This window comes from Pteropus vampyrus, unplaced genomic scaffold, assembly GCF_000151845.1.
Source record: "Pteropus vampyrus isolate Shadow unplaced genomic scaffold, Pvam_2.0 Scaffold174, whole genome shotgun sequence".
Taxonomy (NCBI): domain Eukaryota; kingdom Metazoa; phylum Chordata; class Mammalia; order Chiroptera; family Pteropodidae; genus Pteropus; species Pteropus vampyrus.
In genome coordinates this window covers 1209922-1222508 of record NW_011888955.1, presented here as the reverse complement: position 1 = coordinate 1222508, position 12587 = coordinate 1209922, and the positions used below count along the sequence as shown (strand labels likewise).

The 12587-nt window shown below is 43.0% G+C and overlaps 1 protein-coding gene across 4 annotated transcripts in view; it reads left to right on the top strand.

The window, feature by feature from the left end:
* Nucleotides 1–11500: 11500 nt before the first annotated feature.
* Nucleotides 11501–12587, top strand: part of PDE5A (phosphodiesterase 5A) — a 111596-nt gene continuing 110509 nt past the window's right edge. For 2 of the 4 annotated variants that reach the window (XM_023536971.1, XM_011370772.2), the window contains exon 1: nt 11502–11927. In XM_023536971.1, the coding sequence (XP_023392739.1) occupies nt 11815–11927 (113 nt within the window). In that variant the 5' untranslated portion in view covers nt 11502–11814. Of the gene's footprint in view, nt 11928–12181; nt 12458–12587 lie in introns of those variants that run through there. The other 2 variants (XM_023536972.1, XM_011370773.2) reach the window with 2 other exon arrangements.

The following is a 12587-nucleotide window of genomic DNA, read 5'->3' as shown; positions in this document are numbered from 1 at the left end:
TAGGAAAATAGCTATTATATTTTATTAAAAATTTTTTATTTTCTAATTTAAACTTATGCAGCTTAAAAATATTCATTAAAAGATAGTACATATCACTATTCCCTCTTCTTTAGAAAAGATGAAATAAAAACAAAAAGACTGAAATTATAAATTAATAATGCAGGGTCTCTGCTTACATGGATTCCCTGTACAGTGGAGTAGACAGTCATACAAATAATCTCACTACTTGAAATACATGGGAAAAAAAATAAAGAGCCCTGTACAAGGTATTACAATGGAGGAGGGAAGGTCTAATTCCAGGCGGCACCAGGGCTTACAATATACTGTTCAAGTATTAACTGTACTAGTCAAAGGTAGCATTAATTGATGGAAGAGCGCCTAGACACACAGGCTGTGAAAACGCACTCAGAGACCAAGGAGCCTGAAAGAGCATGTCAGGTTCACAGACCTGCAAGTCATTCGACTGGGCCAGAACTTTAGAGTTTTTGCACCAGAAGAGATGATGAGCCTTAAAAGGTTTTGTTCTTACACAGAATGAAACTGTGAGCTTTGTTCCATAGACAATAGAGAGCCATCAAAGATTAAGATTCAAAGAAGTGAAATACTTAGATTCCAATTCAAGTAGATCTTGCTGGCAACGATGTGGAGCAAGGGTTGGAGGAAGACGAAAGTGGAGGCCGAGAGATCCTTAGAGAACAAATGGTGAAGGCAAGTCATGATGGAGCACCGTTAGCAGGAACGGAGAGAAGGCGACCAGTCAGGAGACACCTAGAAAGACACCGAGCTGGGAGAGCGGAGAGAGGGACAATGACTCATCTCTGCCTCAGGCCGGAAGAGCGGGGAGCTTTGGTTATGTTGGTTCTAACAAAATCGCGTTTAAATTGTAATGTTGAATTTGAAACGTTTGTTCTAGGTATGGAAATCTAGTTGGTAGAATTTTGAGTTTGCAGCTTGGGGGAGAAAGTCTGAGCTGGAGATATATATATTGGAGGGGTCATTAGAACGTGCCTGAAGAAAGAGGAATAAATACGATTGAGCAAGAAGAACCGTCAGGAGAAAGAAAAGAGGGCAAAGACCAGAAACCATTAAAAACCTAGGTTATGGATTAGAGAGCACAGAGCCTGGCGCATGTCACTCAGTAAGTATTTGTCCAATGAGTGGACAAGTGAACCTGATGTTTGGTCCCAAGGGTAGCAGGTGGGAAGAGAGGATGGATATGGAATCGGAAAGAGGGATGCCACAGAATCTTTTTCCTAGTTGTCTGTTTATCATAGTGAGAAATAAAAGTGAATTTTGTTCTGCATTGGTTGGGCATATAATTTTGGAAGTTGTCAGCTCGGAAATGAGATTGCTGAGGAAAGGAGTATGAATAAAAAAAGGGGCTGAAGACTGAGGCCTCCTCAGGGAGAGAAGACAGATCCAGCAACTAAGACAGACAAGCAGCCATAAGATAGAGGTGAAGGGAGGCGAGAGTGGCGTCTTGGGAACCAAGAGAAGAAAGTACAGAAGAGGGCAGTCGCCTGCACCAGATGCTGCGGAGAAGTCGTTAGATGACGGAGGATCTTATGCTGCAAATGGCCGTAGAGATCAGTTGTGACCTCAGCAAGCACTGTCACGTGGAGTGGACGCGGGAGAAAGCCTTGCTGCAGTGCGTTCAAGAGAGAGAGCCGTGGAAGAGCAAAAGAAGCAGGTTCGAGTGAAAGATCCAGACGAGAATGAAGAGAGAGCAGCACAGAGGTCTGCCCTCAGAGGGAGCAGAGGAGTGGCCGAGCAGAGTGGGTCCGAAGGCAGGCCAGGGCCTCTTCTCCATAGGATGGGAGACACTCAGTGTGCTTTTGTGCTGATGCGAATGATTTAGTGCAGAAAGGAAGAACAACGCGGAAGAGAGAAGGGAGCGGCAGCCTCGTGGACGTTGAGGGGCAGCAGAGCCTGGTACCCAGCGGGTGGGTGGGAGCCATGCTCTTGCAGGAGGAGCGGAGGCTCTGAGTCCAGGTGAAGGCACGGGGATAGATTTGGTGAAATTTAATTTTGCAGATAAGAAAAGAAAAAGAGTAGTAACTTCCCAAGAACCAGGAAGCCGGGATAATTAATTTAATTTGTCTAAAAATTAATGGGACATATGCTAAATGTTGGCTTAATTGGGACATAGTATCATTACTTAAAAATAATACTATTATTTTTGTAAAGTAATTTATCTCTTAGTAAGTGTAAGAATAAAATGCTATAAAAGTTTAAATGTAGGAGGTAGTTGGTTTTTACATATCAAATAACATAAAAGTAATTACATCGGAATCCATGTAAAGCAACATTTAACACAACTGAAAGATTTCTAGGGTCACTTGACTAGCCTGACATTAAACAGGAAGCCATCAATAGCAATATTTACTTTAGGAAAACATATCCAAATCAAACAAGCTCAGAGGGGTACATTTCCTTGAAAAATAAACAGAAAATAAATGGCCTAATAGCTGTCTTTCCAGTAATAGTATATTTTCATAAAACACTTTTAAATGACTACAATTCGTTTTACAGAGGAGGCATTCAAAAATCCTTTGTCGACGGGTACATGAATGGACGAATAAACCTTGATGAAAATCAAGGAGCTTCGTGAATCCCACAAATAGTTGTATTTCTTTGATGCATGAGTTACCTCTCCTTCTAGAACATTGCCTGTTTGGGTCAAAAAGCAAAAGAAAAAGTTTTATAAACTCTAAATTAATTAGCTTTTGCAGAAAAATAATATAAGGGATAAATTTATCTGAATAGAGTCATATTTTTATTAGATGCTGAAAAAAGGCTTGAGCAGACAAGGTGACATTTCAAAAGTCACTCAGTGAATGTTGGATATGATTATTGTTTACACTATTTGTGTTTTCACTAACTTGTTTACAACTAGAGTTTCTTTTCAGTTAGTGATTAGGTTTTCTTTTCTGTAAATAAGGTAGTTGAGATACTGTCTCCACCTTATGAGGTAACAATGACTTAAACAGCCTGGATTTTTACGTCCAACAGAGAAAATAATACTTAAATATAGCACTTTGCACATCCTGATATTCAATAAGTATTTATTAATTTGGCTTAAAGACTGCAGCTATTTCACATGAAGTAATCAATGTTTAACATAATAAACTATCAGTCTAAGAACGAGTTGGAAAAGTTACTACAAGATCAATTGGGACAATATTGTGATAATATTGCAAATATTTTTTTTTTGCAAAATACAAAGAAGAAATCTCTTTGAGACTCTCAAAGTGAGTCCTCTAGCTTACATAGAGCAGATTGGTTTACACTCCTTCACTCCAGATAAATGTGCCATAAATGCTATTTAGGAAGGAAAAGAAGCAAATTTAAGAAATCATATTTCTTTACATAAAAAATAAATGCTTTTTTATCAGTTAATAATGTGATTATAGACCATAAATATTCACTTAATAAATAAAACCATTTAAATTTTTAAGGTAAATTTGGGTCCTGTTTTATACTCGAGAGCGTATTTATTGAAGTCCTAACATACATTTGGAATTTCAGTGTAAGTAATATGGTAATTCATATGTCGCTAAGTATTCTTCCCTGCTAAGTCTTTAAACAAAATGAGCACACTATTTTATATTAGCAGCCTGAGATGGTCTCACTTCGAAGCCCCATACTGATAGTTCCGTATCATTTAAATTCAGAATGCTTTCCAGAAAGAAGACATATTGCTATCTTCTACTCAATGGTCAGATGTTCTTTTTAAGATAAAAAGTACCATTATAACTTGAAACAAATTTTAATGGCTCTGATTCTAGTGATTTTCTTTAAATGTGCCTTAAAAAGTAATTCATGGCCTTTGTCTCAATGTGTTGGATTTTTAAAATCCAACACATTGTTATTTTTTATTCTAATCATTCCATAGGGTGTTAAAAATATGCAAAGGTTCTATAGCAATTTATACACAAATTACATACCCAATTTCACTCCTCACTTTCCTTTGCCAGGTAAATTATTACTTGGCCTTCTTGCTATCACAGGAAACGTGCAGTTTCACAAAATATACAATGTACAATGTTTCACGTAGTTTCACAAAACATGCAATGTACAATGTTTCACGCAGTTTCACAAAATATACAATGTACAATGTTTCATGCTGTTTCACAAAATATACAATGTATAATGTTAGGGAACTGAAACACTTCAGATAAATGGGCATATTTGAATTAGCAAGTTTTTTAACTAATGTAGCCTTCAGCAAGTGTTTATTTGGCTTGGCAGGCCCCTAAGTATAGACTTCTGGGTGTGCATGAGTCTTACCATTTTGATACCATGAGCAAGGACTGTCTTTTTTTATTTGTTTTCTTGACTCAACAACAGAATGATACTTACAGAATAAAATGGTGGTGGTGTCTAGGTTAGAATACTTTCAGCTGCAAATGACAGAAAACCCAAAACAGACTAGCTTAAACAATCAATTATTCATTGATTGGTTCAGCTAACCAGAGGAAGAGACAGAGGACAGGTCTTAGAGGTGACAGTCCTGTCACCTGCCAGAGTTCTTTTTCCTACTCTAAAAAGAAGCTGCTGCTTCTAGCAAAATAGTTGCAGAAAAATCATGACAACGTCTAGAAAGAGGATAACTCCAAGAATCTTTGTGATGATAGCTTTTTCTCAGCTGCCCCTTGAAAACCTCTCTTCACATCAGTTGGGCCACATGTTGTCCACTGCACCCATCACTTGTTCTAGGGATGGAGTTAGCCTTAGAGGCACCAGAGCCAACCCTGGGGTGGTTCGTGCAATCGGGTTCTCCTGGAAAAGCGGGAAGATACTTGAGTAAGGTGCGGGGATTGTTGGAAGGAGGGAAGGGAAAGGAAAGAAAAGGAAAGGGGAAGGGCAAGGGGCAGGGGAAGGGGGAAAAGGAAAGGGAGGAAAGGAAGGAATGCTTGTAGGCCACAGAAATGCCCATGTCAGATGGTGATTGGTGATCAGATATAAAATATGGCCCTCCAAAAATCAAAAGCAAATCAAATTGAGAGAACAGTACTCTTCTATATAAAAGTGATTTTCATTTCGTAGTTTTAAAATTATTCGGAGTCGAGAGACTCTTTGGAATCTTGTCTTTGAAATTCGTTGTGTGTTTTCAGTCTTTTTGCAAAAAGATTTATATACCAGGTTGGTTATTCTGTAGCTACTATTTTTTAAATCAGCTACTATTTTGTTACTTTGGAATGGTATCAGACATTGTTTTTGCCCCCTCTGTTATTGAGCATTTCAGGTTATGTTTTTCTAACTTTTTATTCAACCAAACTTTAAGAGACACTTCTCATAGCGAAGGGAGGGTGCTTAGGTGCTTTTATCCATCTGTGATACATTACTGGCAGCTGTACAGTTCAGATATTGGTGGAGGAGGTTGAGTTTAAGATGGATATGCTGGAATATCTGATGACAGGATTTGATTGGAGTGACTGATTAATTGAAATAGAATAAGAGAGATGCAGACTGTTGTTATATTACATCTTATATTTATGTTAAATCTTGAATTTGTTGCTAGACTAACTGTATTCAAGCCTCCTACTAAATCCATGCTTCACTTGCCATGTGATTTAAGTATTATCTTAATTGATGCTTATGAAACCAATAATGTAGTTAGAGATCCATCTCTTATAACCACCTAGAAGAAATTCCTGAGCTCTCTGAATCTATTTCCTTATTTATAAAATAGAAGGAAAACCTACCTCACCGAATTGTGAGCTGAGCTGTGTAAAGTCATAGCTCAATGTCTGACATAAAGTAGGCCCTCAGTAAAGGCCAGGCAACTTCTGGAAAGTATCTGTTGAGTCTCCCGATTACAGAAGCTGCCACTCACAGGAGATGAGCGTGTGAGTGCAAACCCTTTAACTGTATAGTATCACAAGATTGGTTTTTCTTTCATGAACAGCAAAAATAAAGAATATAGAAAATGGCAAGAACAAAGACATGTAAAGAGGAAGCCAGAAATCTTTTAGAAAATTTTCTAACGCAGCATAAACATGTATCTAGTATGACCTGCTCCACAAATGCAGAGTCAGAAAACAGTTATGCATTTCTCTTATTTCGGTCCAGTTAATCCAGTGGGTCAAAACAAAAACTATTAGCAGGTAGCCCAGTAACTTTTACACTCTACACCACCCTCCACCCACCCTCAGCTCTACAGGAGTTGTGTAACTGGCATCCCAGTTCTGCTGTTAGTTGGTTTCTTCACTTCTCCACAAAATATCTGCTTTTAAAAGCTAGAAATTATCTCCAGTCACGTGGTTCTTTCTTTTTGTCTGGAATGATAATGAAATTATACTTTCTTTACATATTTGAAAGGAAGCAGACTTCACAAAATGTCTGTGAGGCCTTCTGAGATTTTTTAAATGAGACTGCAGAATCAACTAAAAATTTTTTAGCCAAAACTTGTAAAGGAAAGACAATCGATTCTCTAGACTAGAAATCAAGATGAATAAGCCTCTGTCTCTCTCGATTTTCTTTTTAAAATACACATTTTTGTTCCTTCAATCTTTAAAGAGTCTATTTTAAATGACCTACTTTAAAACTGGTTTTTAGTTAAGTGTGTCATACCTGGATCAGCTGACTTAAAAGTGTGTTACTCCTAGTATTTCTTCCTAAACTTTTTATTTTTGTCATTCTGACTAGTGCAGGCTCTTTTCTCTAGAAAATGGAATCTTTCCTTTAATAGAAAAGTGGATGAGTGTTTTATGTTGTTTTATGTGTCTGTGAGCAGTTAATATTATTTATCAATGAAACCAACATAGCCCCGCTGTTTAATGTGCTCCCCACATGCAGGGGTAGGGCAGTGAGGAGTCTCAGGCTCCAGAGGCCGACCTGCTCCTGAGACAGGACTTCAAAGCACTGTCAGCGCACGGTCATCCACCCCATTCGTAAGTCTCTAGGGAAAAATGCCACTGTTGTTTGTCACTGTGGATCCTGCCCTGCACCCCTGTCATGAAAGTGTGTCTAGTATCTGCCCCAAGGCCCTCCTGCTTTCATGTGAGTCCATTTTCTCGGTGTGTGGCCTCGGTTGATACGAAGGACCATCCTCTGTGGAGTGTCTTTTCACGTGGCCTAGCCTTTGTTTACCAGACTGAACGCTTGGGTAGAAACCCCTGTTTTTGATTTAGGGGCAAAAAGGGCTGTGCACTGATTGGTGTCATTGCACTTTAATATCGTTTCATTATGCATGTGTTAGCTCTGTCTTTGAAATTGAGAATGATGATCTGATTTAAATTCACTGAGTTAAAATATTGGGCTGATCCCTTCTGTGCAATGGCTTGAAACACATACTCCAACACTGCCCTCAGAAAACTGCTTCACACAAGCCTAGTGCTGCCGAGAGTCAGAGGTGTTCTTATTAAGGGTGACGGGACTTCCACAAGACTGCTGAAAGCAGTAACCCTTCCTCAGAGACCAGCTGCTGACGCGGTCATGTGCAGTGCACAGCAGTACTGCCGAAGAGCTCCAAGAAAATGCCACATTGGTTCTGCAGTTGACCCAACAAGTAGCTCCTGAACACAGGCCACGCATCTCAGTCACTACGCCTTACCACACAGCGTCGTCCCTGAGAGGCCTCCGCGGTCCCCACCTCCTGGTGTCACCCCTTCCCCTTGTGCGAAGACAGGACCTGGACTTGCTTCCCACAAACAGAATACAGCAAAGGTGATGGATGGATGTGATTCTGTGCATGTAAAACCAGAGTGCCCATCTTGCTGGGGTCTCTCTTCATTGCTGGCTGTGAGAAATTAGGTGGCCATGCTGGGAAATTCTGTGTGACAAGGAACTGAATGAAGGTGGTTCTAGAAGCAGAGAGGAGCTTCCAGCCAATGGCCTGCACCCAGCAAGTAAAAGATTTCCACGATTCTGCAGTCAGAAGGCACTGAATTCTGCCAACAGCCTGAGTATGGAAGGGGACCCTCTCCAGTGCAGCTGTAGGTGAGCCTGCAGCTCTGGCCAGCTCTGCAGCTCTCCGCTTAGCAGGGGAGCCAGCTCGGCCAAGCCTGGCCCCTGGTTTGCAGGAACTGGGAGTGGTAAATGTATGTGGCTTTAAGCCACTAAAATTGGAGTAACGTTGCATGACAACAAATAACTAATACACAGCTCCTCAGTCTCTTTCTTAACCTTGAAATCTTTGTAGACAGTTGCTCAATATGGGCGTTTGTGTGAAAATCCCACAATCTAATCACCATGATTAGATTCAGACTTTTGGCAGGAATAACACAGAAGTCATGTTGTGTCCTTCTCAGTATATCCTATTAAATGGTGTATATTGTTAATTTGTCCCAATATAAGTGATTTTTAGATTGATCATTTGGTTAGAGAGAGATCCACAGGTCTTAGCAAAGATACTATTCTACCATAGTAATTAATGAGCAACTTGTGAGAAGATACTTTATATAAATACCCCACTCATCATCAAGCACTCACTGTTTTAGCATCCATTTATGGTTTTCTAACTACATGATGCCTTTTACATTTATTAGCTGGCATTCCACTTGTAAGGGACATTCCTTTCTCTTCTGTTTCTTTGCTTATCTAGTTATTTATTCATATCAGTATGGAATCACAGTTTCTTATTTAGTCAGTGGTAACAATAATTTGTTACTATCATTATATATTTGGATATTCACATCACTCCAGATTTGTCCTTTGGAAGCCCCTTCAGATACATCCTCTGCCCTTCTGATAATGTCGGCATCATTTTTAAGCCTTTCTTATTTACTGGCAAAACAAGATTTTCCAGGTACGTTTTATACTTTCCTTGTAACAGACTTGGAATCTTCTCCAGACTCTTGGTTTCTTTTAAAGTGAAGAATGTTATTTAGAAAGCAAAATCTGGGTACCGAGTCTGCTCATTGCTACTGGAATATGGCTTCTAGTATCTATCTCAGTGACTGAGCTGGAATATATATATACACACACACACATACACACACACACACACACACACATATATACATACATACACACACATGTGTGTATATATGTGTGTGTATAACAAAATACATGTAAGACAAGTACACTAGAAACTATAAGACATTGCTGGAAGAAATTTTTAAAAGACCAGAATAAATATGTAAAATACACTATGTTCATGGATTGTAGGACTCAATATTAAGATGTCATCTATGAAGATGTCTTCTGCTTAGCATCTCACAAAGCTTCTCAATTTATTGGCTGGGATTGTGGTCTTATCTGAGGCTTGACTGGAGAAACACCTACTTCTGAGCTCACTCAGACTGTCAGCATTCTGTTCCTTGCAGTTGTAAGACTGAGGAATTCATTTTCTTGCTGGCTCCTGATCCTTGTAGGTTGTCAGCTGGAGGCTGTCCACAGCTCTTAAGAACTGCCGCATTTCCTTGTCACGTGGAATTTCCCCACATGACATGCACAGGCATGCTTGCACGCACACACACGCACACACGTTTTAATTTTTAATCCCCAATTCCATTTCAGTACCACAATGTACCTTCTAGTCTTTCCCCTTCAACAGTGAGAAACATGTGCAAGTATGTTTACTCAATTTTTCTCAAGCCTAGAATATATAAGATTGCTACAAGAGATCAGAATATACTATTAGGAGAAAAAAGGTAAGGCAGGAATGATGTCATGATGCTTACAGTTTGTGTTATCCTTTTTGGTCAAGAAATTTGACCATTCATGGTTTGGTTTGGTTTGATTTTATTTGATTTATTTGTTTGTTTGTTTTCTAGTTGTATGACCACCCTTTAACAGTAGAGACAGATAAAAGCCAAATCATGCAGAACCTTGTGAGCCTTGTTTAGAGTGTTTGGGTTTTATTCTTGTACAACGGGAATGCATTGGAGGGGTTTCTGTTAGGTCGTTGCACATTTGTTTGTTATAAATGGCTTTAACGGCATTTTTTTATGTTATTTCCTGGCAATGTTTATTATTTACTCATCCTTCAACTCATTCTAAAACAAGATTTGAGATCAATCTATACCAATAAGTTAAAATAACCAAGAATATCAGGATAAAGAATAAAATGGGTCCTGGAAACAAGAAGCCAGCTCAAAATATGCTTACCTTTCAGTACTTGAAAATTACAGGAAGTATTATTACAAATGTTATGTGAGTTTCCTAGGGACTAGGACAGTTGGAAACACCTCATCCCTCAGTCCTTTGTGACATGCTCATCTCAGATAACAGGCCTTCCCACTGACCCCCAATCCACTGTCTACACTATACAGAATTGAGACTCCCTTGTGGGAGAATCTGTGACCTGTTTTCTTGCAGTAGTTTTTCAGGAAACTTCCTGTTTTCTGATCATTTAAATTCTGATACAGTTCGTTATACATTACTTTACACTCTTTTGCTTGTGTGGTTGTGGTTACTTGCATACAACAGGGAAGTTTAAGAGAAACTTAAGTACAAAAGGACCATTATTTAATGAGGGAAAGACAAACCATTGCTTTGGGGGATTGGAAGACATTTTAAAGTTTCTCACGTTATCAATTATGTGTTTCTATGTAGTAGTGAGTAATGCCTTGCACTGTTGCCAAGAATACTTTGAAAGGAGTTTGTTAAAAGTAGCGAATTCACTTTTGGTCTATCACTGTGAATAGTGTCCTTCGCACGTTGTGAAACATACAAAGCCAGATTTTATTTTGCGAAAAAAATCAATTCATTGCAAAGTATCAGATTAAAACTGCAGGTGCAGGACAGTGATGTGGGGACGAGGACCCAGCAAAGACGTGGATTTGTTTTTGTAAAGTGCCACAGGGATAGGACAAAACAGGGTAGGAAGGCCGAGCCCTTTCGAAGGGATACTGTGTGTATGAATTCTAGTTAAATATTAATGACGAGTTAATGTATTTGGGGCTAACTGCTGTTCTGCACTGTACCAGTAGCAACCGTGGTCTCTAGCTGATTGTACGGTGTCCTCGTTTTTTGACATGATACACAAACTGTCATCCGTGATTATTCCTGCGTACCCTTTCTTTTTACAGAAAATCGCTTTCCAACTCATGGAAAGGGAGTGTTTGATGCAAAGGCACTTAATTTATAATTATTATTGTTGCAACTATTAAGATTAAGCACGGGAAAGACGGTTGGGAGTCACCCACCAGGACCTGCAAACCTATCCTGGTGGCCCACGCCCTCACTCTGCTTCCCCAGGTGGGCTCGGTGTCTGGGGCGCTGTGAACCACCGTGCGCGCTCGGCCCGGAGGGAGGTGACCCCGCCGCTCCCAGACCCCTGCGAGCGCTGGGCTGGAGCGAAGCGAGGCGGACGGTCATGGTTCTCCTGGCCGGAGGAAGCGCTCCCGGGGTAGCAGCCCCTCTCACTGCTGGGGGAAGCTGCCCGAGCTACCACTCTCTGAGCTGGGGCTGGGTCTCCACGCCGCGGCCTTCCCTTTCCTAGAATGGGACACTCTGCGAACACAGCCGTCACCGCCGCGCGCCCCCGGAGCTCGCTCGGCGCGCAGCGCACCCCAGCGGCCGCGTGGCCGCCTTCAGACCGGGGCCACCGGGCTTCCGGAGAGTTCGCCAGTCGCCGCCGCGACCGCCTCGGAATCAGAGACTCGAGAGGCTGCAGGAGCCGGGCTGGGCCGGACCCCAGCGAGGCGCGGGCTGCGGCCCCGGCCTCGCCCGCCGCACCTGGAGCCGGGACCGGAGAAGCGGGGCGGGGCTGCAGGCTGGCCCGGCGCCGAGCAGCGCGCCGAAGCCCGCCCGACCGGAGCGAGGCGAGGGGGAGGGTCTGCAGGCTGAGCCCGCTGCTCGAGGGAGGGACCCCAGCAGGGGTGGAACCGGCACCCGCGAGGCGCAGAGGCGCGCGGCGCGGTCATGGAGCGGGCGGGCCCCGGCTCCGCGCGGCCGCGGGAGCAGGACTCGGTGGAAGCGTGGCTGGACGATCACTGGGACTTTACCTTCTCTTACTTTGTTAGGAAAGCCACCAGGTAAGAGGAGGACCCACGGCAGACCCGGCCGGGGCGCGGAGCGTGACCTGGGGCTGATCTCTGTCTCCTGTGGCATTGTCCCCTTCCTTCACCATTAAGCAGCCTCAGCTCACGGCCTTGGCTTTTGAAGTCGGTCCGTGGTCCTTTTACGGTGCAGAGACCTCGACTTGAAGGCGAGTACAGCCTAAAACCCCAAGCGTGGGCTTCGATCCAACTTGCTCTCAAAGTTCAAATACAGAAACGTCCGTGCCGCCCCGGCCCCCCGCCGCCCTGGCATTCCCGGGGAGCTTGTTCCCATGCGCCCGCGCTCACGGGCCTCTCCAGCCCTCTCCACCTCCCGCTGCCCCTGAACGTCCCCAGCGAAACCAAAACAGTTTCGAGCCCCTTCGCCGCAGCTCCGGAAGCTCCGTTTCCAGCTGGGGCCCGGCGGCAGCGCTTCCTCCGTCCCCCTCGCCCGGGCCTGCCTGCGGGGACGAGGAGCCGGGCAGGGGGCGAGACCTCGGGGCAGCAGCGTGCGGAGCCTTCCCCCAGTGAGTGCCGGCGCCTCGTGCCCCCTGCGGTCCCTGACTGTCCCGCGCGTCGCCTTTCGCTTGCTCTTGCTCCCCAGGCGGAGCCGCGGAGCGGGCTCCGGGAGGGGTCGCGGGGCGGCGGGGAGCGGAC